This window comes from Hippichthys cyanospilos, chromosome 14 (assembly GCF_059441005.1).
Source record: "Hippichthys cyanospilos isolate Australia breed blue-spotted pipefish chromosome 14, RoL_Hcya_1.0, whole genome shotgun sequence".
Classification (NCBI taxonomy): Eukaryota; Metazoa; Chordata; class Actinopteri; order Syngnathiformes; family Syngnathidae; genus Hippichthys; species Hippichthys cyanospilos.
The window spans coordinates 20,862,813-20,886,873 of NC_142382.1; the positions used below are offsets into that span (position 1 = coordinate 20,862,813).

The 24,061-nt window shown below is 41.3% G+C and overlaps 1 protein-coding gene across 7 annotated transcripts in view; it reads left to right on the top strand.

Annotated features, from left to right (window-relative positions):
- gabrr2a (gamma-aminobutyric acid type A receptor subunit rho2a) overlaps positions 1–22,498 on the top strand; it is a 137,073-nt gene extending 114,575 nt beyond the window's left edge. For 6 of the 7 annotated variants that reach the window (XM_088433221.1, XM_088433222.1, XM_088433225.1 and 3 more), the window contains 2 exons: positions 13,169–13,377; positions 19,883–22,498. In XM_088433221.1, the coding sequence (XP_088289347.1) occupies positions 13,169–13,377; positions 19,883–20,218 (545 nt within the window). In that variant the 3' untranslated portion in view covers positions 20,219–22,498. Of the gene's footprint in view, positions 1–13,168; positions 13,378–19,434; positions 19,493–19,882 lie in introns of all 7 variants that reach the window. The other variant, XM_088433223.1, reaches the window with a different exon arrangement.
- The last annotated feature ends 1,563 nt before the right edge of the window (positions 22,499–24,061 follow it).

Here is a 24,061-nt window from a genome sequence, read left to right on the forward strand (position 1 = left end):
TGAGTAATAAATTTATTTCCAATAGGTTTTTTCCAGTTCTACCTCTTATCATTTCAATTTGAATGCTTAGCCTATGGTCTTGCTGTTTTGACAAAAGTGGGCATTATTTCGCTGACAGAACCTCCACCTTTGGTGAACGCTTCCACATTTTTGGTCTGGCTTTATGATGCAAAGACTTAGAAAAAAAAAGATGCGTGATCTGAGCACCTATTGAAGCAGGTTTATGTCCGTTAAACATTGATTGGGAGCTTTACAAATGGTCCTTTTTCAATGCAGGTATTTTTACATTGTAAGACACAATGATCAGCATGTACAGTCAATGGAGCTAGCCATTGCAGAATCCTATCCTTACTGGTAAAGAACGATTACAAGGGCATCACTTTTGCCAGACATCTTTACAATGCCTATTCCCTTTCCTTGTGGTAACACTCCTTTTGGGAGTTAATGCGATGCAAACCCTGATGGCTTCCTCTGTATGGGCATGGGTTAGTCAAACTAAAAGAGTTTTTGAAAGTAAATTACAGAGACAATTGAATGCAGCATTTTGAAACTTTGAGTGAAAAAGCAAAGGCACACAAAGCGGCTTTGAGGTCTTTCAAGAAAACTCAGTTTCCCAACTGATAAATGAATAATTAATCCATCTTTTCTTGCTTTCAATGCTGAGAGTCACTTCGCACCTTTGTGCAAAAATAGTTTCAAAACTTTAAAGTCCATTCTACCTCCTTTGCAACATGCTTGTCAGCATCATGCATTCTCCCCGACAAAATGAATTCTCTGACTTCCTTCTGTTCAGGTCGCCTGTAGAAAGCTCCTGTACAGTATGTGTTCCCCAGAAGCGCAATAATATCAGCTATCAGACTCTTACTCCTCAAAAAGCAGCCATATTAACGAGCAGTAGAATCTCATGTTGTGTTTAATTCAAATGAGAATTTTGAGATTTCAAGTTTTGTTTTATTTCGTTTTTATATGCTGAGTAATGTTTGTAATATGAAGAAAACTTTGCCTAAGCAACCGTATCTCAAAATTTTACTGTACTTGATGAATTATAACAATTGATTTCTCCTTGGTTTTCGTCTTATTTTTTTCACCAACATATGAGGGATGTGACAGATCTCTGGCTTATGGATAAAGTTGCTGTCACCAGTATCCTCGGCTGGCACGTGCGGCAAAGTGCTAATTCTGTATCCGTATTCCTGTCACATCAGTGACGTGAAAGAATATTCAAATATTAACACAGCCAAGGGCATCCTTGAAATTATGAAAAAAAAATGTTGACTTGCTTTTTTTTTAAAGTATTCAATTGTGTGCTCAATCATTGATTTGTGGCTTCTGAAAAAGAATAAATATGTGTATTCTAATCATTTGGGGGTTTTTTTCAGTCATTTAGTATATATGCCATAGATTTTTTTTTTTTTTTTTGCAAACATTGCCCAATATATTGCAATACATTTTGTAATATGCCTTTGCTGTATCGCAATATATCACTATACAACTCCCAGCACTAGACAATTTAGCTATATTAATGAAAAACAATGCAAGTAACAAGTGGAGAATGGTTGTAAGTTCTTTGTTTACCTTTAATATTCAAAAGATGTGAGGACAGGTCAAAAATAGAATAAAAGTAATACTGTAACATGACTGCAGTACTGTACACATTTACTTAAATCTTAAATTATTAAAACTGATTAAAAAAAACCTGGAGCCAATCCCATGTCTTATAGAAGACCTTATTGTGATCTGCAAGACACTGAAAACTTGATTTCAAGAGGGAGATTGGCACTTCTTTAAGACACGCAATTGGCTCCCGGTGCGACCAATGAGTGCAGGATTGTAATCCAGCTGCAGGGGTGCAGGGTCTGGAACGTCCAACTGCGGGGGCGCTCAGCCGCCAGGGCGCAGGTACGAGCACGCTCAGCTGCCGGGGCGCAGGGATGGGAACGCAAACTGTATCAGCCTGCCGCCTGAAGGGTAGGCGAACATCGGCGACGCGAGGAGGGGAAATGACCGGAACAAGGAACGTGAAGGTTGTGGCTCGAGATTTTGGTGTGCCAGGACAGGTGCTTGGTGATGAGACGAGTTCTTAACCTTGTTGTGGCGCCCCCGCTGACCACCCCGGGAGGGGCTGAAGGCTAGACGGGTGCAACAGTAATGCTCTTGGTCACGCAAGAAGGAACTATCAGAATCAAAATCATCATAATCTGACTCTGAGGGGCAGGAACTGGGATAAAGAAGATCAGAGTCGAAATAAAAATTATTATACGGAGCTGAGCTGGGATGAATAATATCAAGACTGAAATCAAATGAAATTTAACAAAAGGGGGGCAAATCATCTAAATCTGAATAGTCACAATCCAATGTGTAGTGAGGGGGGCGCTTGAGTCACTGGCTGCTCAGACGGAAATGAGGGAGGTGAATATTCTTCAACGCCGGAGAAATCAGAATCAAGAAAAACATGTGAGGGCAAGATGGTGGGATACAGGAGCTCGGAGGGATCAACGGGGAATGCAGAGAGAAGTGACGTTGAGAAACGACACTGCGAACTTACACGGGGGATCGAGGATAGGCGACAGGCTGTGGACATGGGCGAGCAAAGTGGCAGCGTCTCCTGCGTCTCCTGCTTCCTGCTGGTTCCTTTCTTGGCCGGGTCATTCTGTCACGATCGGACATGACGGCGTGCAGAGGTGCGGGAAGGTAAACTCAGACTTGCAGGAGAGCGGGGTGGATTGGTTCAAAAGTAAATGGTTTAATAATCAAAATAGGGCAGGAACAACAATGGCAAAAACCGGACTAAGTAGCAAAAGAACAAACAACAAAATCGAACTCACAGGGGACTGCAACCGAGAAACAGGGAAGCTCAAGACGCAAGGAAAATGATCAGCGAGGTAACGTGCAGAACAGCAAGAACACACAATGACCCGACAACTTGCTATACACGTAAAGGGACTTTAAATAGATGCGAGAAATAATTACGACAACACAAAACACCTGGAAGGAAGACGAGAGGCGGGGGAAGTGGGTTGATTAATGAGACATGGAGAGGAAAGGCCGACGTGAGGGAAACCTAAACATGAACTAAGAACATGAACCAAAACTACATAACCCGAGGAAAGCAACAAACTCAACCAAAACATGACAGGGCAGTAGGCAATATACACCCTGAACTGTTTGCCAGCCAATTACGGGGCACACAGAAACAAAGAGCCATTCACGCACACATCACAACTAAGGACAATTTAATAGTCCTGTACACCTGCCATGAACGTTTTTGGAGTGTGGGAGGAAGCTGGAGTGCCCGAGGAGAACCCACGCGGGCTCTGGGAGAACATGCAAACTCTGCACAGGGAGGCTGGAGCGAGGTGGATTTCAACTCGGCTCCCTTTAACTGTGAGGCGGACTTGCTATTCACCGCGCCACCAACCCGCCCACAAAATCTAGAACGTTGGGCTAATAATGAACACATATATTGTATTGTTTGTCAAGTTTGATTAGTTTTGAGGGCCAAAATACCCACCTGAAAACGTAATAAATCTCCCAAAATATAGTACTATATTAGGAAAATTAAAATAATTGCATCGGGCATTAAGACCTTGGCTCTCACACAGCAAACAAGTGTGAACCTTTGAAAATTGTGATTGACTTTGATAATGTTGTACATTTCTTATTGGCATGCGAAGAGTAAAGACTTGCACTTAGCAAGGTAAAGTTGGTTTGTTATTCGATATTCACTTGACATTTGGTGGGGACCGTCGGCAAATTACACGTTTCAGTGTGAAAAAATGTTCACCAATTCATCAATTAAATAACTTTTTACCATTGTTTTTGCTCTAGTAGATCATACTTGTAATGCCCTGACTACTGCAGGTGAGGTTATTGTGAAAAAACAATTTATATGGACATATTATGCATTTTATAAATGAAAAAATCACTAAAAATCAATGAAATGACTTTTCTACTTATTTTTGCAGTAGTAGGTCATATTTGTGATGCCCTAACTACTACAGGTGAGTTTTTTTTTTAAAATGACTTGGACATGGTAAATAATTACAAATAAAAAGTATTCACTAAAAATCAAGGAAATGACGTTTTATCTTTCTTTTTGCTGTAGTAGGTCACTCTTGTAATGCCCTAACTACTACAGCTGGGTTTTTTGTGAAAAATGACTTTTGATGGACATGGTAAGTAATTAAAAATGAAAAATATTCACAAAAAATCAAGGAAATGACTTTTTTTAATTCTTTTTGCTGTAGTAGGTTATATTTGTAACAAAACAAAAAGAAAGATAAATAATCATTTCACTGTTTTTTGTGAATATTTTTTATTTTGAATTCCTTACCATGTCCATCAAAAGTCATTTTTCCCAATAAACTCACCTGCAGTAGTTCGGGCGTTACAAATATGACCTACGACAGCAATAAAAAAAATTAAAAAGTCATTTCTGGTGGTATCACACTTAACGATGAGAACAGTTTCCAAGCCTCACAAGCAGCACAGAACAGCTCAAAATGACCATAGTTGACCTGAGAGAGATCATTAAGTCCTGCGGGACCTCAACTAACTTTAAAGAAATAAATGCCATCAGAACTGTCACATCCATGTTCCCAATGTCTTTTCCTTGTCCGCAGATTAGGAGGCAGAGCATACCAGCAATGCACCTTAATCAGGGGCCTATTAGGTGCGACCGAAGCAGGAGGACATTGCCGGAATATTTCTTTCAGCACCCATTCAGCTCCCCAAGCCAGTCTCCAGTTCCTCGTTTCCTTTGCGTATCTGCCTGTGTATTTGTTGTACTTTTTTTTTTTTTTTTTACCTTGTTCCTGCCTTTTGCGCTAGTAATTTAAATTGGTACTTTGTGATTTTTAGCGATGTCCTCCTGCTGGTTCCGCCCCCATACGTGGTTTGTTACATGCACTTTTGCATTTTTTCTTTTACTGTATTTGTACTGTACTTTGAATCCAGTTTCCACCTTTTTGTTTTACTTTGTCATGAAAGCATGTTCAGTTACCAATTCACTGGCATTTTATTGTATGGTGCCTGTTGCCAGCATTTAGCATAGCCGCTAGCATAAATCAGCCCCTCGTTAGCAGCACTCGAGTGCTATACGAGTGTGTTGCCTGGCAAAAAGTTGGATTATCTTTCAAAGGCAGTTCAACAGACAAAATGACTCTTTGATGCTGAAGGCTTGACAGTTTCTTTTCAATTAGATGACTTTTTGACAAACCAGGCTAACAAAAATGTGTGTTCTGTGGTTTTGCTGTTACCTCATTGCAACCAAAATCCACGAAGAGAAAATTATGTAAAATCTCAGTATGTACTTAACTAGAAAAATGTTGATAATCAGAAAAAATGTGCAAGTTGTTCATTCACAATTGAATGGAAATATGTTTTGGGGTCTTCTCTATGGTCCATTTAAAAGGAAAAAAAAAACCTTCCAAGGCTACTGCATTGGCATCAATGTATTATATGCTAAGTTTCAACGAAAGGTTTGTGCGTAAGAGGGGGACAAAAAACGCCGCGGTCCACGCTCGTAAGTCGAAAAGTTCGTAAAGGAGGGAGTTCGTAAACCGGGGGCCCACTGTATGTATGTATGTGTATATATATATATATATATATATATATATATATATATATATATATATATATATATATATATATATATATATATATATCCAAACCTACGTTAATAAACTTTTTTTTTTTTATTGGGGGGGGGGGGGGTATACAAATTACTCTGGCGCATTTCCTCACAGGTTGCCAAATGCTCTCATACATGAGCGTTTACAGGCAGTCCATCGGTACTCCGTCGGTCTGTCATAGATGGATGTCAAATGACAAAAACATTTTGAAAATGACGAGCCCGATAGAACCTGATCTGTCACCACCTTTGACACTTGTCTCCGTTGGAAGCGGTACATTACCCGATGAAATCTTCCAAATTCATGAGAAATTTTTAAAACTGCCAAATCCTTGGGAGCATGGAAGTATCAACACAGGCTACACAGGCTAAATAGGCAGCAAGCATTCATACATGAACCCAGGAATAACTGAGTGCTAGAGCATAAGTATGCAGCAGCAACTATTAAAAGAGTGCACTGAGCAACACTTTATCCTCATTGAGATAATCGAGCATGGCTGGGAGGTTCATGTTTTTGCTGCATTTCAGGTTCATGGTTTCATGGAGTGGAGTACACACCCTTGGACAGGAGTGGATGACACGCTTGCCCTCATTGGTCGATGTTGCAATGTTGCGCCCAGAGCCAATTATGTGCTATGTAAGAGTGATTAATAACTGATGATCTGATGGTATGGACTGCCAGCAGCAGTCTCCATCTCACACACAAGTGAGAATGCGCGGCAGGATGAATACCTTGAGGACAAAGTGAGAACAAAAGTTGTGATAAATTGGAATTCTGTGCTCCACTCTAGCACTAGAAGGTCCAGCATTTGGCTCTACTACCTATAAAGAGCACCAGGTGCCGATTGGTACCAAGGATTTTAGCTAACACCCTAAATCACCTGTGAACTAACTATGTGTAAATTTAACAGAAGAGAAGTTGCACACTCACTTTATCTTGTTGGGGGAGCATCAGACATGGAAATGTGGTCATTATGTGGGGGTGGAAGAGCTTGCACAGACCCATCTTTTGAAAACTTCATTCAAGATAAGAAAGGCTGATGTTGCAACACAATTTTATCGTGCTGAGAGAGCAACGTGCAGGTTTTTCCTCTAATGGTGAGATTTATTGTTAAAAATTGACCAAAAAAAGCAAAAACATAAAAATATATACAGTATATGCGTCATCAGGGTGCAGTCAGCTTTTGTGAGTAAATACATTTCAACAGTCATTCACAATCCAGTCGACGAGGGTTGTGCGATGTGATGCAGTTTGTGATAAATTGCTTGTTTACTGCGGGTGGACTTGTCATCAAATCGTAGATGTTGCATGATATCTTTGAAGCGGGTTTGAGACATTATTCAAGTGATCTGTGGGTTTCCCAGGTTTACTGACCAACAGTCATTTAATGATGGTACCCTAGTGACTCAGCGCAAGAGTCCACCCCCAGAAACAAAATGGCAGCGGCAAAAAGGCCCAAAACACTTTACATGGTGCTAAGTGGACAAATAAAAAAGTAATAATAAAAAAAAGATAAATGCTCTACTTTTCCTTTTTTTCATTTGGCATCTTGTAGGAAAATAAATATGAAAAAGGGAATAATATGAAACAAAATCTTACCTAAAGACAGTGGAACATTTATGTCTTCTCCATCTGAGTTACTTTGATTTACTTCACTCAGATCATTTCCAATGCCTGTTGAGTATTTGAGTCTTCTTTCCATTTTTGTTTTTTAGGGGTTTGCACACCACAGGATTCTTGAGAATTCCCAATAGTAATGAAATCTGCATCCAACAGGCCATTTCAATAGATAGTTTCATTTGCATGTGTTTACACCTGGTTGCGAATGCGAACAAGTCGTCTGCTTGCTACATGAACAAGCCCCAACAATCTTGTTATTATGTCTCTAACTATGCTACATTTAGTCTCAAGCGAGGTAAATCTGTATTTGTACCAAATTATGGAATGATAATGGGAATCGGTATAGCATCATACAAAGGCAACCTTATCTAGATGCAAACATGACCTAAAACAAAAGTCACTAAGAGATTATTTTTTCTTGAATCTGCATCTATGCTATTTATGGGTGTTTGTGTTGACACATTGTGATTGAAACCACATTTGCCCGGGAGTGTGGATATGAAAAAGCCTCATTGGCTTCTGACAGACCCATGCACATTTTTTGACTGTTTATGTTTTGTGTTTTTCTACTCATGCTGTATTTTACTTCTTGTGTGTTTGGCTGTATTAGTAACAAACTATGTTTTGTGTACAATAAACTAAACAATTATTTTTCTTATCTTGAATACTGTCTTCAAAAGAGGGGTCTGTGCAAGCTTTTCAACCCCCACTCAAAAACACATTTCAGAAACCCCAAACAGGATGGGTAACGACGGCATTTGCATGTGTGATCCTCTCCCAGCAAGATGAAGTTGGTGCACAACTTCTCTTCTGTTCAATTTACAAAGTTAGAAAGTTAACAAAGTTAGCCATTCATAGGTGAAGGGACAAGAGTACAGAGGTTTAATAATTAAAACTTCAAGTAAATATGTGTACTGCACTAATCGTTGTCTCAAATATGTAAAGTATATGTACAGTACTTGTACTATTGTTGTCGATCACAGGTCTCACGCAATTGTCAGAATGAACAGACTGAGGCAGAAGATGTTTTCTCACAACTTTATTCTCATAGCCAGGCTGAGATAATTATGCAAAGGAGTGAAGCACACTTTTAGGAATGGCCGCCGCACACTGCACACAAATATGACACTGCCATGACATGAACCCCATTGCACAACTCCTTGGCCAGGCAAATCAATTAAAAGCATAAATAGGACCCAAATGGTACAATACAAAACGTGGGATAAAAATCATCAACAGGGTAACATTGCACAGTCCTGCAAATAAACACTTGTTCAGAAATTGTTCATCCTAAATATCGATTTATACTCACTGAACATGATCGATACCTTGCCATAAGATTCTAATGTTAGCCCCACCCATTGGTTGGAATCATACAAATTTCTAAAAAGTAAACAATAAATTAAACTGAATCCAACTCTTCAAAAAAAAAAAAAAAAAAGTAGACCCCCCATCATGAGAAATGAATCCGTTCTTGAGTTGGGATGGTAAAGCAAAATTGCTGTATGGTAGACAGTAGAGACCTATGGTAATTTGCAAATGTATATAAACCCCAGGAAAAAAAAAATCTAAATCGTATCCATCCATCCATCCATTTTCTATAGCCGCTTATCCCCACAGGGGTCGCAGGTTTGCTGGCGCCTATCTCAGCTGGCTCCGGGCAGTAGTCGGGGGACACCCTGAACTGGTTGCCAGCCCATCGCAGGGCACACAGACAAATGACCAATCACGCGCCCAATCACACCTAAGGACAATTTAGTATGTCCAATTCACCTGCCATGCATGTTTTTGGGGGGTGGGAGGAAGCCGGAGTGCCCGGAGAGAACCCACGCCTATGGCGTTATATTTGTGCCACAATTACGCACGCGCGGAAAAAAAAATTGATCGGAGAAAATCAAACTGAGCGAGCGAAAACAGATTTTGAGAGCAAGAAAAAAACTATTGAGCGCGTAATGATAAGAGTTTGAGCGTACGCCGATGGAGTTTGAACACAGAAAAAGAAATTGCTCACTCCAAATTCCTTTTTGCTCGCTCGGGATAGCCCTCTCTCGCTCAACATCTCGCTCTCGCTCGCGATACTCCTCCCTCCCTCGCTCAACATCGAGCGCTCGCTTGCTCGAATCGTCCTCTGTGCTCGCTCAGTTCTGCTCACGCATCACGTTTGTGCCACAAAACCAGCCAATCAGAGCTTGTAAAAGCACTTTGATTGACAGCTTGGTATCCAATGAGATTGCTTGTACACCCTACGTTGACGCACTCTCGTTTGCCCTGTGTTCACCCGAAAAGGGCAAACGAGAGTGTGTCAACACGGACTTGGGCTGGAGAATTACTTTTAATATTATTATTATTACTGTATTGTATCATTTGACAGAAATACCTTGTTAGTTTTTGTACTTTAATAATATAAGCCCACCCCTCCCGCCCATGTCGATGTGACGCACTCTCGTTTGCTCGTCCCGGGTGAACACAACAAGCAATCTCATTGGATACCAAGCTGTCAATCAATGTGCTTTTACAAGCTCTGGTTGGCTGGTTTTGTGGCACAAACGTAACGCGTGAGCAGAACTGAGCGAGCGCAGAGGACGACTCGAGCGAGCGAGAGCTCGATGTTGAGCAAACGCGATGTTGAGCGAGGGAGGGAGAAGTATCGCGAACGAGAGGGAGATGTTGAGCGCGAGAATGCTATTGCGAGCGAGCAAAAAGGAATTTTGAGCGAGAAACTTCTTTTCAAGAACTTTTTTTCTGCGCTCAAAATCTGTTTTCGCTCGCGCAGTTTTATTTTCAATGCTCAAAATTTTTTTTCCATGCGGGTGTAATTGTGGCACAAATATAACGCCATACACGCCGGCTCAGGGAGAACATGCAAACTCCACAGAGGAAGGCCGGAGCCAGGTGGATTTGAACCAGAACCTTTGAACTATGAGGCGGACACGCTATTCACTGCGCCACCAAGCCGCCCTCAGAATTATATTATACATATTAAAAATTAGAAACGAAATAATACAGTAAGTACTATTTATATATTATGTACTTTTATATAATTAAATATCATAAATAAAAATTACATAAAGGAAAAATTGCATTATATTTACCTTTGAAATGACATGACTTGAGCTAATTCATATTCTCTCGCGAGGCTAGCCTAGCTTCGCCTTCTTTGTATTTCTTGATTATGTCCAGCTTCGTTTCCAGACTAATCATCTGCTTAATTTAACATCACTTGGTCAACCTTTAACACCACAAGCAATCTTGGGACCCATGGCCAAACAATTAAAGTTCACACTGAACACGAACGAGGCAAAAAAGCGGATGGTTGTGTATTGCAGTCAATGGTGCAAGGGAGAACTTGGGATAACTGGTATGTGCAGCATTTGCTTTCTTTTTCAACAGCTGTTGAACCATAGTTACTGTGCCAAGATAATAGTGCAGTATTGACAGCACAGTATTAAGCACAGTATTACAACGTTGAAACTTCTTTTTTTTTTTTGTCAGATGGTTATTTTCGCAAAGCGAGGGACACGCAATGTAAAAAAAGAAGAAGAAAGGTGCTCGAGGAGAAAATGTTGGCTCTCCTACATCCCAGAAAAGGGAAAGTTTTCAACAATGCTCTCTCTTGCAGCCCCACTGTGAAGTGTACAACAAGCTCACTACCCTCCCCATCATGCGAATATGTGAACAAGCTAAATGCCAGCAGATAACACCCGGCGACCAAAGTCTACTGAATGAGCGTAACGACATGATATTTTTCGTCGGTCTGAACGCAGAATCATATGCACGCAACCTGACCGCCAAGTTAGAATTTTGTAATAGTCGTCAATGCCATAAAGCAGGACAAATGCCATAAAGCGGGGATGAAAAAAACGTAGTATTCTACTTTGTAACGTGAAAAAAAAAATTAAGCCAAGGACGCGGTAACCTGGAGGTCCACTGATTTCACATGACACAAAATGCTATCATAGCCCTGCTTTCAAACTACCGATCATCTGTTAGACAAGTTAAGGTAACGCGCTGGCAAGCCTGATGCCCCACTGCACCTGTCTTCCGCAATGAGCCTCCCATACACAAAAAGAAAACGGGAAGTGCATTCAGTGCCCATTTTATTTTCGCGCTGCCTGTACCAATTTCGTTCGAAAAAATAAAAGTGCTTGCTTTCTGGCCACAAAAATAAAAACACTCTCCTACATACTTACATACTTTACACAAATACACAGGTCAAATGTTAATATGTTTTCCATCCAGAACACTGAGGCAGTCCAGAAAATTACACTTCTAGAAACCATATGCCGCATACTGCCACTCTTCCAGGTGCTGTCGGAAAGCACATACTTACCTACCTACCTACCTACCTACCTACCTACCTACCTACCTACCTACCTACCTACCTACCTACCTTCCTTCCTTCCTTCCTTCCTTCCTTCCTTCCTTCCTACCTACCTACCTACCTACCTACCTACCTACCTACCTACCTACCTACCTACCTACCTACCCTACCCTACCCTACCCTACCCTACCCTACCCTACCCTACCCTACCTACCTACCTACCTACCTACCTACCTACCTACCTACCTACCTACCTACCTAACTACCTACCTACCTACCTACCTACCTACCTACCTACCTACATACATACATATCTTCAGGTACTTCTCATTCAAAACCAAGTAGATTGCTTCACAGGTTTACAGTATAATTAGTTGAATGGTTGACAACGCAACTGGAGAGACAAGTTTGTGAATCTTTCTACTGAAACAAACTCGATAATTATAATATTTTAAAACATAGTTGTAAATAGCTCTCAAACTATTATTTTTTTTAACACAGAGAACCTTTAAATAAAGATAACATAGCCAATTCTTAACATTTGCCCAATAACACAGTGTGATCGAGACGTTCCCCCGTCGGGATACAGTCTCTGTAATTTGTGTTTAGCCATAGAATGAGCTGGGCAAATTTTTGAAAATCGTGGGTTCCTCCCATTCCAGTTGTTGACAAAGGGTCAGGTTCGCTTGACTTGACTTGGTTGACCAAGAATCCAGGATTTTACCCATTTGTTGTGGATTCATTGAGTCTTTTGCTTTTGCCACCTTGGTCTTTTTTTTTTTTTTTTTTAAATTGCCTTACTAACGGCCAAAAATGCCAGGATTATTTTCTCAGCCTCAGTCTATTATGGGCACATGGAGATCTGTTGTGAGCGAAAAAGAAAGCACTCTGTTTGCCTATAAACAGAGTTATGTGCATTGTGTGAAAGGTACATCACATGGCAAGAACAGTGACTATCACTGCCAATGGCACAGAGAAGTACCACATCAAATGCATGTGCAGAAGGTACGTAGTGGTTGTCTTCATTGCAGTGCGATCACAGTGATTTTCCTGAGCCATTCTGCCAATGTAATAAGTCGACGCTACAAGGGGGGTCATAATGGCCAAATGTTGGGTTGGTATGTAGAGGGCCTCACTGAAGCTTCAAATACTGTACCAATTTTCCAAGCATTGCCCAAATGGTTCAGTGCTTTACAAAAGTTTCATTTAACCAACATATGCAATAAAATGCCTTTTCCTTACTATATGCATTTCTATTGATATATTTAGGAGCCTGGGTGTGTTCATAAAAAAAAAAAAAAAAACTATGCTTACAATTGTTACTGTGTGCATGAACTTTACTATAGGGCTATATTTACCCATATATTCAACTATATTTTTCCTTGGCCCTTTTAGCCCCTGGACTCCAGTCCAGGCAAGCACATAGGTAAAGGCAGGCCTGGTGTCAACTATATCAGAGAAAGAAAGTCAAGATAAAGCAAATGCAAAGGCTAACAGAAAGAAATGTCACAGCAAAATAGCAGCCTAACTGAAGTCATCTAATGATTTGTGTCAAAGAGATCCAATCTAACAATGTTATGTATTTTGTGTCTAGGTATTACCACTGTACTAACCATGTCCACCATCATCACTGGTGTAAATGCATCAATGCCTCGAGTATCGTACATCAAGGCAGTGGACATTTACCTCTGGGTCAGCTTTGTCTTTGTCTTCTTATCTGTATTGGAGTATGCTGCGGTCAACTACCTGTCGACTGTCCAGGACCGCCGGGAACGCAAAATGAGAGAACAGGCTCAATCCCAGGTAGATATATCACACTTGTTTTATTGGTAGCATGCAAGGCTTGAAATAAGCGTTTTCACATCAATATTCACAATGTAGATGTTGGACTCTTCAATTTATCTCAACATATTAATTTAGATTTGCCAAGTTGGTGAGGTGAGTGGTTCCAGGCAAGGGAGGGATTCATCATCTTGAAGCTAAACTCTAATCTCATCGAGCAAATCTCGTGAAAGATTGTCGCGAGGCGTTTTGTCACGGGGTCAAAATGATCACTTTTGTGAAATCACTTTTTGTCGTGCGAAGGGAAGGGAGGGGAGTGGAGTAAGCTTGCTGTGCACTTTACAGTGTTTCTGGAAAGGAGAGCATTGCTGAGCTTTCACTTTTCCGGGATGTGGCAGAGCCAATATTTTCTCCGACAGCACAATTACTATATTATCTACACGTTTGAATTTAAAATTCCATAATGATAAAAAAATGATGTAATAAAGTCCTGACTGTGCATATGGTCATCCATAACCAAAGCATTGTCACACCCTGTCTCCCCATAGAAAAAAATCTGTGTCTGCCCTGCAATGATCTTATGCCCCCAAGATCGTAAGCCAAGTTGTAGATAATTAATTTATTACTATTTGTATTTCATTAACAATGTAGCTTTATTTCTAGGTAATACAGATAATACTAAAAAGCATCCATCCATCCTTTTTCTTCCGCTGGGGTAAGGTTGCGGGGCAGCAGCCTCAGCAGGGAAGCCCAGACCCCTTCTCCCAGGCCACTTCATCCTGCTCCGCCAGGGGGATCCCCAGGCATTTCCAGGCCCCCCCGAGTGCGTCGTCCCCGGGGCTTCCTCCCGGTGAGACGTGTAGCGTGTCTGCTGTCAGGCAGGATCAGGAAAGCTACTGGGCTAGTTCTAGGTTTGCGGAGTGGCAGTGACACACCAGATAAGGAGTAAAGGTTCGAATAAAGAGCCGGCAGTTTAATAAACAATATGGCCAAAACTTGTCTGTGTTAAATCTTAATCTTGACGTGTCTTATCTTTCTGAAATGACACCATTGTGGTGAAAGATTTGGAGTGTTAGCAGTCAGAACTGTTGACTGTCCAGTGAGTTTTACTGACTGCAATCAGGGAAAAGGTGTGTGTATATATATATATATATATATATATATATATATATATATATATATATATATATATATATATATATATATATATATATATATATATATATATAGGTTGATTGACTTGTTGATTGATTAGTTGTTGAGGCTTACGTCAGTTTGGTTTGATTTCTTTTCCCTTTTTGTTCTATTTATATATACAGTGGGCCCCTGGTTTACGAACTCCCTCTTTTACGGACTTTTCATCTTACGAACGTGAACCGCGGCGTTCTTTGTCCCCCTCTCACGCACAATCCTTTCGTCTTACGAACAATCCAACATGTCGGTCAATGTGTTCGTGCTATTTTTTTCACTTTGCTGCATTAACAGAATCAACTGTTACCGCATGTCACGGTTACGCTGATATGCAATTGCTCTTACAATGTCACAGTCCCTGTCTCAGTCACGGTGTCATTCACAGAGATGCCGATACGCTATTGGTCGATTAAGTTCACAGTCCCGGTTTCAGTCACGGAGATGCGGATATGCTATTGGCCGGCGTCACGTCAATCACAGAAATGCCGATATGCTCTTTGCCGAACGCCTTCATCTAGCTTGATGGCACAGCTGGTCAGTGTGTTGTGAAGACTTTGCAAACTTTATCTGTTAGACATGGCTTCTAAAATTGAAAGTGGTGGTAAAAGAAGAAGTAAGAGGATGGTGACATTAGAAACCAAGCAGGAGATAATAAAAAAATACGAAGGAGGCGCACGCATAGTTAACCTTGCTAGTGAGTATGGCCGTAACCGCTCGGCAATCTTCTAAGGGCAAGACTTTCCTTGCCAGGGGACGGACCTCGGTGGAGAGGCTTCTTCTATTATGGATTAAAGAGGAAATCGCCGGTAATATGTTCTCGTTTAAGAAAATAAATAAATAAATTCTGCGGGTTGGTCTCTGCTCCCCTCCGCCTCCACCCAGCTCAAGTCACGTCGCCCCAAAGGTAAATGTCATTTTTCCTTTGTATATTTATGTTACTTAATTTAACTGTATAGTAGATTATGTTACTAATTTTTAATATGTGTATAAAGTCGTGATTTTTTTTACCTAAGGTTTTTGCAGGCGTTGCACGCATTCACTAATTAACATAGGTTTGGATTGCCCGTCATACGAGCAATTGGAGTTACGAGCGTAGCCGCTGAATGGATTAAGTTCGTAACACTGGGCCCCACTGTATTTATATACACATGACCGGAACGCCTCACCAGAGAGGCGTCCAGCAAGGCATCCTAACAAGGTACCCGAACCACTTCACCTGGCTACTCTCAATGTGGAGGAGGAGCGTCTCGACACTGAGTCCCTCTCAAATGACTGAGCTCCTCACCCTTTCTCTAAGGGAGAGCCTGGAAACTCATTTTGGCCGCTTGTATCTGGGATATACTTCTACCACAGTTCGTGACCATAGGTGAGGGCAGGAACGTAGTTCGACCGATGAATAGAGAGGTTTGCCCTTCGGCTCAGCTCTCTCTTCACCACAACAGACTGGTACAAAGTTCGCATTAAAGCAGATGCTGCACCAATCCACCTGCTGATCTCACGTTCCATCCTACCATCACTCGTGAACAAGACCCCGAGATACTTGAACTCCTCCACTTGGGGCAGGACCTCTTCCCCGACCTGTAGAGGACACTGCAACCTATTCCGGCTGAGGACGATGGTCTTCATCCCAGCCGCTTCACACTCGGCTGCGAACCGCTCATGTGAGAGGCCACGGTCTGAAGAAGCCAACAGCAGTACGTCGTCTGCAAAAAACAGAGACGCAATGTGAAACTCCCAAACCAGACCCCCTCAACGCTTTGACTGCGCCAAAAATTCTGTCCAAAAAGTAATGAACAGAATCAGTGATAAAGAGCTTTAGCGGAGTCCAACCCCAAGCCGCAGTGTGTACCAAACTATGACTTCGTTGGCACAGGGACCAAACAGCCTGTATCAGCGTGTTCGGTACTCTGTACTCCCGAAGCATGTCCCACAGAAATCCCCAAGGGACACGGTCGAATGCCTTCTCCAAGTCCACAAAACACATGTGGACTGGATGGGCGAACCCCCAATCACTCTCGAGGATCCTGCCGAGTGTGTAGAGCTGGTTCACTGTTCCACTGCCGAGACTAAAATCACACTGCTCCTCCTGAATACGATGCTCGACTTACAGACCGACCCTCCTCTCCAACACCTCTGAATACACTTTACCGGGGAGAGTGAGGAGTGTGATCCCTCTATAGTTGGAACACACCCTTCGATCCCCCTTCTTAAAAAGGGGGACCGTCACCCCATTCCTCCAAACCAGGGGTGCTATCTCGTCCACGCAATGTTGCAGAGGCGTGTCAACCAGGACAGGCCTACAACATCCAAAGCCTTTAGAAACTCCAAGTGGATCTCATATCAGGGTCTTGCCACCAAGGACCCTATTGATCACCTCGGTGACTTCAGTCCTAGAGATGGGAGAGAGCACCTCAGAGCCTCCAGACTCAGCTTCCTAAGGGGAAGACGTGTTGGTGGAATTGAGGTCTTCAAAGTATTCTGGTGTCCACCACCGGGTTCGCGGATGGCCGCCACGACAGGCACCGACCGCCTTATGGCCACGTCTCTGATCAGCCGCCTCAACAATGGAGGCGCGGAACATGTTTCACACGGTCAGACTCAATGTCACCCGCCTCTTCCGGGACATGGGAGATATTGTGCTGGAAGTGGGTTCTGAAACTCCTTCTGACAGGGGACTCTGCCAAATGTTCTCAGGAGACCCTCACGATACGTTTGGGCCTGCCAGGTCTGACCGGCATCCTTCCCACTATCGGAGCCAACACACCATCAGGTGGTGATCAGTTGACAGTTCCTTCTCTCTTCACCTGATTGTCCAAAACATGCGCCCTCAAATTCAAGTATATGACCACAAAGTCGATCATCGAACTATGGCATAGGCCCTAGGGTGTCTTGCTGTCAAGTGCACATATGGACACCCTTATGTTTGAACATGATTTTTGTTATTGGCAATCTGTGACAAGCACAGAAGTCCAATAACAAAGCACCACTCGGGTTCAGTTGTCACTGTCTCATAGTCATTGCCCACATGAGCAATGAAGTCACCCAGCAGAACGAGGGAGTCCCCAGGAGGAGCACTCTCCAGCACACCCTCTAAGGACTCCACAAAAGGGTGGGTACTGTCAAACTGTTGTTTGGTGCATGAACGCACACAACGGTCAGGACCCGTCCCCCCACTCGAAGGCGGAGGGAGGCTACCCTTTTCGTCCACTGGGCTAAACCCCAATGTGCAGGGGCAGCTGGGGGGCAGTAAATATGCCCACACCTGCTCTGCACCTCTCATCGCGGGCAAATCCAGAGTGGAAGAGAGTCCAACCCTTCTCGCAAGGACTGATACCAAAGTCCAAGCTGTGTGTGTAAGCGAGTCCGACTATATCTATTCGGAACTTCTCTGCCTCACGCACCAGCTCAGACTTCTGCCCTGCCAGAGAGGTGATATTCCATGTCCCAAGAGTTAGCTTCTGTAGCCGGGGATCGGAGCGCCAAGGCTCCTGCCTTTGGCTGCCACCCAGCTCGCACAGCACCCGACCCCTATGGCCCCTCCCATAGGTGGTGAGACCATGAATATAAATATTGGTTGAAAAAAAAAATACAAAAAGCATTTTTTTAAATGACCTTAAGCATTAAAGAGAATGAGAATTTTTGGAAGGGGGGTAAATGTTATTTTTCATGGCACACTTACCTTCAGCACCTTGTACACTGTTGTACAGGAATTAAATTTTGGTTATGAGCTTAAGACCCTCTAGGGTAAAGGTGTCAAACTCTGGTCTTTGAAGGTCGCAGTCCTGCGTGTTTTCCATGCTGCTCTCTTCAACACACCTGATTTAAATGACGGTTGCTGTTGATCTGACGGTACGGAGGAGGTATTACTTCAAACACATGCACAGACGTTACATAGTAGTAGTTACACACAAGTTGACAGTGTGTTGGCAGTGATTTTTATGACCCAATCTGCCAACATAATAGGCCGACGCTACACGGCCTATTACTGGTCGGACTGGTGTGTAGAGGCCTAACGACAGCCCAAGAGAGAAGCCATCCAAGCACGGGGACAAAAAATAACTCATCATAAATGTAACCCATACATGGTATTTTGGTCCTTTTAGACTCTTCTGATGATGCACATCCATCCATTTTCTAGAGTCGCTTACCCTCCACAAGGCTCCCGGCACGACCATCGACCAATGAGGGTGGGAAATTTAATCTTCTCTCGCCCCAACCCCCGCCTTCTTAGACCAAGAGGGAATTTCCGGGTCTCAATCTTAAAACATTCTGGCTGTTGATAAAGCCAAGAAAGAGGAACAAAGATTTTCACTGGAAATCTCTTACCTAGATTTCTTTTATAATGCAATGGGTGTGCCGTGCGATTGGCTGGCAACCAGTTCTGGGCGTCCCCCACCTACTGCCCGAAGCCAGTTGAGATAGGTGCCAGTGAGCCTGTGACTCTTATGAGGATAAGCGTCTATAGAAAATGAATGGATGGATGGTATTTCAAGTATGAACTCTCATGTTTGATTATCTACAGCTTTGACTTGAATTACACTTACACTTCCAGGCACTGCTAATATGACTTAATGATAAAGGTTGGGTGTGTGTGCGTGTGTGCGTGTGTGTGTGTGTGTGCGTGTGTGTGTGTATTTTTATCTAGATATGTACAGTGGTATGAAAAAGTTTGGTCACCCTTGATCATTTTCAAGATTTTATTAATCATTGATGGTTTGGATCAGCAATTTCAGTAAACTATGTTATATAGCAGATAAACACTGTGAAACATTTTCATGCCAATGTATGCATAGGTCTGATGCCATTTAGCCTTTTGAGTGGTTTAAAGTAAAAATATATTAATAAATGCAAAGAAAAATAAAATATGTATTAATTTTTTTTCACAAGTCCCCAAGGCTTAAGACCCATCCCACTGAAGGCCGAACGTTGGCGAATGTCAACGAAGGTAGCGGCTCTTTTGATCTCATTAGTGTTCATACAAAGTTGTAAAAGTTTGCAAACATTTACCAAACACAAACATTAGCAGAATACCACTGCAGTTTTAAAGTGAGTTGTTTATTGTTTAAATATGAAACCCTCTGATGTCATTGCATTTCTTATTTCACACTTATTAAGGCTATTAAGCTTTTTTTTTTTTTTTTTTGGTAATTGCAATTTAAGTAATTTGCTTTAATATGGAGTGGTTGTGCTCTGTAAAATATTTTACAATATGTCCTTTCATTAAAGTATTTAGTGGAAATAAAACACCAATGTTGTGTATATGAAAAATACATCAATCATTGCATTATATAGTCAAGCTATCTGATAAAATTATTCAATGTTTCTTTCCTGATAGTCACCGCCCTGCACATGCAGCATTTCCCAGACAAGAACTATGGTGATGTTAGATGGCACCTACAGCGAAGCTGATACCAACAGTCTTGCCGGCTACACCGAAGAGCCCATGGTACCTGAGGAGGAGCAGGAAGAAATGCATGGAGTTTCTGAAAAAACAGAACACATGGTCGTTCATCTGTCAGTGAGCAGTGAGTCCACCATCACGAAGAAGAAGAAGAGCCTACGTGCCATAAATATCATCCAAAACACCCATGCCATTGACAAATACTCACGTATAATTTTTCCCGGTTCATACATTTTCTTCAATCTTATTTATTGGTCTGTCTACTGCTGAAGACACAATTGATTTCGGTCTGCTGTCACAAAAAAAAAAAAAAAATAGATAACATTACAAAAGACAGACTAACACATCATTGAAATGTTACATTACTGAATCAATTCAAAATGACTCTTGAACAATATAATTATTGAGTTTGTTGAGTTTTGGGCATGTCAAACTCATAAGAGGCTGTACTATGGCTGAAAATTTTCCACAAAATATTGATATTGGCCCTCCATGTCTGAAAATACAGAGACGGAGTTGACTATGTGATGGGAACTATTAGATTTGGCCTCTGGCACAATATTAGGTAGGGGACTTGAACTGGCCCATTGTGTTTCTGTGACCTGTGACCTTGCACTGCATCTTCCTGTTTGCACCCTGGCACATATCTTGTTGGAACCAGTTTGACTGTAAGGTCACACATAGGGTAGGCCGAGTCTTCCCTCCTGTGTGTGGGTAACTAAGGCAGATTAAGAGTATCATTTTGTGAGAATCATTTTGTGAAAGGTTCTTTCGCTTCCAGCAGTATAAGTCTCCACAGCTCTTTATCCACTCTTCTGGCATACCGTACATTATTTGGACTTCTGGTCGTCCATATTAGCATAGTGAGCATTCATGATAAAAGAACCAGGCAAAGGTTTCCAACAAACCTTTACAGAGTGAAGATCTCCGACAGCCCACACATATTCTTTTACTGGTCACACTTGCACTTGCTCACCTGTTTTCCCAAATACGTGATGATGGCTTTTCCAAACTCACATTAAGCGTTTGTCACAAGGTGGAAAAATACATCATACAATTTACAAGTTTCAAATTCCTGACAGTACTGTAGGAGATATTGAGAAGTCATTGATGTATTGCACATATCAAACGACTGTTTATATGAGAAAGTGGTCTGGAGTAACGAAGTAAAATTTCTTGGTAGTACCTGCAAGTTTTACAAAAATCTCATTTACTAATGTAGTTCACGGAGTCAATTGTTTCTACACAATTCTCTATTCGTGGCAGCAAATATGAGTGAGGTGTGGTTACTGCGTTCACTTTTCTGAAATAAGTTATAAACTTGAGCACCATCAGACTTACCTTTTAATAATCTTATTGTGAATTCTGCTTGAATATCAATCAAAATTGCAGTCTTGAATATTATTAAATACCGTATTTTTCAGACTATAAGCCGCGACTTTTTCATCATGATTTGAGCCCTGCGGCTTATAGTACTGTGCAGCTTATTTGATGGTTTTTCCCACCAGCCAAGCAAATGTGTGTTCAAGTCAGCTTATGGAAGATCTCCTCAATAGAACTGAAAAGCTGTGAATCCATGGCTGTGCTCAAAAAGAGTTTTAAAATATATATATTTTTTAATATTTTTTTAAAAAAAGGACTAAATTGAATAAGATCATGTATAAAAGTTTGTGATGTGTAAATTTGATATACGGTATACAATAAATATGATTGTATTTATAAATTTTTGATTGTATTTATTATTTATTTGCAGTGTGTGCAATGTTCACTAAAATAATCTCTCAATTAAACAGCGGGAGACAGAATTCTATCGAAGTATAAATTTGAACTTCTATTTAACTCTCTCAATAAATATCATGTTGGGACTAAATATGCAGGCATATTCAGTCTGTGAAAGAGAGGATGTAATTGGTAGACAATTAAAAAATATATAGAATTTTAAGTTTCATATTTCCACCATATAACTGCAGCTTACAGTCCAGTGCGGGTTATCCATGGCAAAAGATGTTTAGTTTTTTTGTTTGTTTTTTTGCTCAATGTTTTTTTTGCCGTGGCTTATATACCGGTGCGCCTTATGGTCTGGAAAATACAGTTGTAATATTTGTAGGTATTATTGGAAATAGATGAATTTTAAGGTCACTCTTAGGGACTACTCTCAAATACAGTTGTATTTCCAAAGTATCTTTACTTGGATATTATTTAGATAGGTTTGTTCAATCATACTTTGACTATAAAAGGATAACTTAATAGCTCTAGCTGTAAAGCGAATGTTTACAGGGAAAAAAAAATCCTCTCCTAAAAAGTTGCAGGGATGGAGAAACGCTCATTCCCGCAACCTCTCTGTGTATGGTCACTCCAAGTTTGAATGAATTATTTTAGTTATTTAGAACATTGCATAAAAAAAAGATCACAATTGGCTAGAAGCCTTTGTCTTGATTTTCCCAGCAGGTTGGTGTTTTGTGTATAGGAGCCGCAAGACAATACTCAGAATCCTACATCTTTGTTGTACTATTACGAAAATCTTGAAATAAAACATAAGAAAATAACTAATATTGTGTGAGTTATGATTGGTATTCCTTTGAGAGAGAAGAGCATGCTCTTTAAAAGCTCTGTTGTCTGCAGCCTATTCTCAACATTTGTTATTTTTCCTCAGAGGCTTTTGAGTTTTTCCTTCCTTGGTTTTGAATTTTTCCCTCCTTTCTACGAGGAACGTTTTCCAACTCGCCATTGTAAGACACAGCAACTGCTCCGACAGCTCTATCTGCTGGGCTAGTGGATATATGTGTACTGCACATTGGATCATCATGTTTAATTTTATGTGCCATACGCATGATTTTCACTGCGCACATAATCTGTACCACTAAGAATTTGTAACACGCAGAAGGGACCAGAAAAACGTTTGCAAAGCAAATAACCAGTTTCTGGCAATCAGGCAAGCACTTAGTTGATGCCATCTTTCCAATTGCTTTCTGCAGTTGTAGATGGTAAGCACAGGAAGTTACATGCTTTATGCAAAGAGTGAATGTGTTTGAAAAAATGTCATGTGCCTTGTACTTTAATCTATTTGTAGCACATTTGATCAACTGACTGTATTAAATATTGTTCTAAAAGCACAACAACTAGGGGAGGTTATATTTTTGCAATGGCATGGCCACAGGGAAAAGTATGGATGCACACACAATTGTCAACAAATCTTGATTCCCTTTTTGCAACCTAGACATAGAAACAACACAATACTCAATCACATACTCGAAAGGCTCATGTAGCACAGTCATGCTTAATATGATGGTGAGGATCCAGCACTATAGCTTGATTACGACAGCAGCAGCGCAGTTGTGATGCGACTTGAGCTGTTGATCCTGGTCAAAAGAAACATTATAGTACAGCAAGATTATACATTATACTTTGAAGTAAGTAAAACACGGGCCAGAAATAAAAAATGATCTCAATAGGAGGCGGGGAAATATACAGTATATGAGCAATAAAACTTAAGTCAAACCACACAGATTGCTGTGAGGAAGCTCGGGTCAAAACTGCAGATGCCAAATGCAATATACAATACCATCTCTGGTGGATAATGTTGCCTGCCAGAATAAAATTTCAATAATGCTGTAAAAGAAAAGATTGGCTCTGCAACATCGCAGAAAAGAAGTAAAGGTTCTCAGCAATGCTTTCCTTTCCCAATCCATTGTAAACTGCACAACAACCCTGTAGCCGATTCATTGTAAACTGCTCAACAACCCCATAGCCGTAGCCCCTCACGTGACAATCTGAACAACCAAATGCCGGCAGTTAACACCCGATGACCAAAAGCCTAGGGAATGTGCATAGGGAAACAATTTTCCGTGTTCTGAAAGTTATAGAAGCCATTGTGAATGATGTGACAGAACCCACTCTGTTGAAGTAACTTAAGAAGCCCTCAAAGAAATTCAGTACTGAGGTGATTCTGCTGATGGAAGTAACCACGGAGCAGTGCAGATATTTCTAGTCAAAGTCCAATACTTTGACAGAAAGAAGAGCGGTGTGCAAGAAAAATGAATTGATGTTAAAGACACACCAAATGAGACAGCGGAAACCTTTACGCAATATATCACTGACACACTGGCAAAAAAA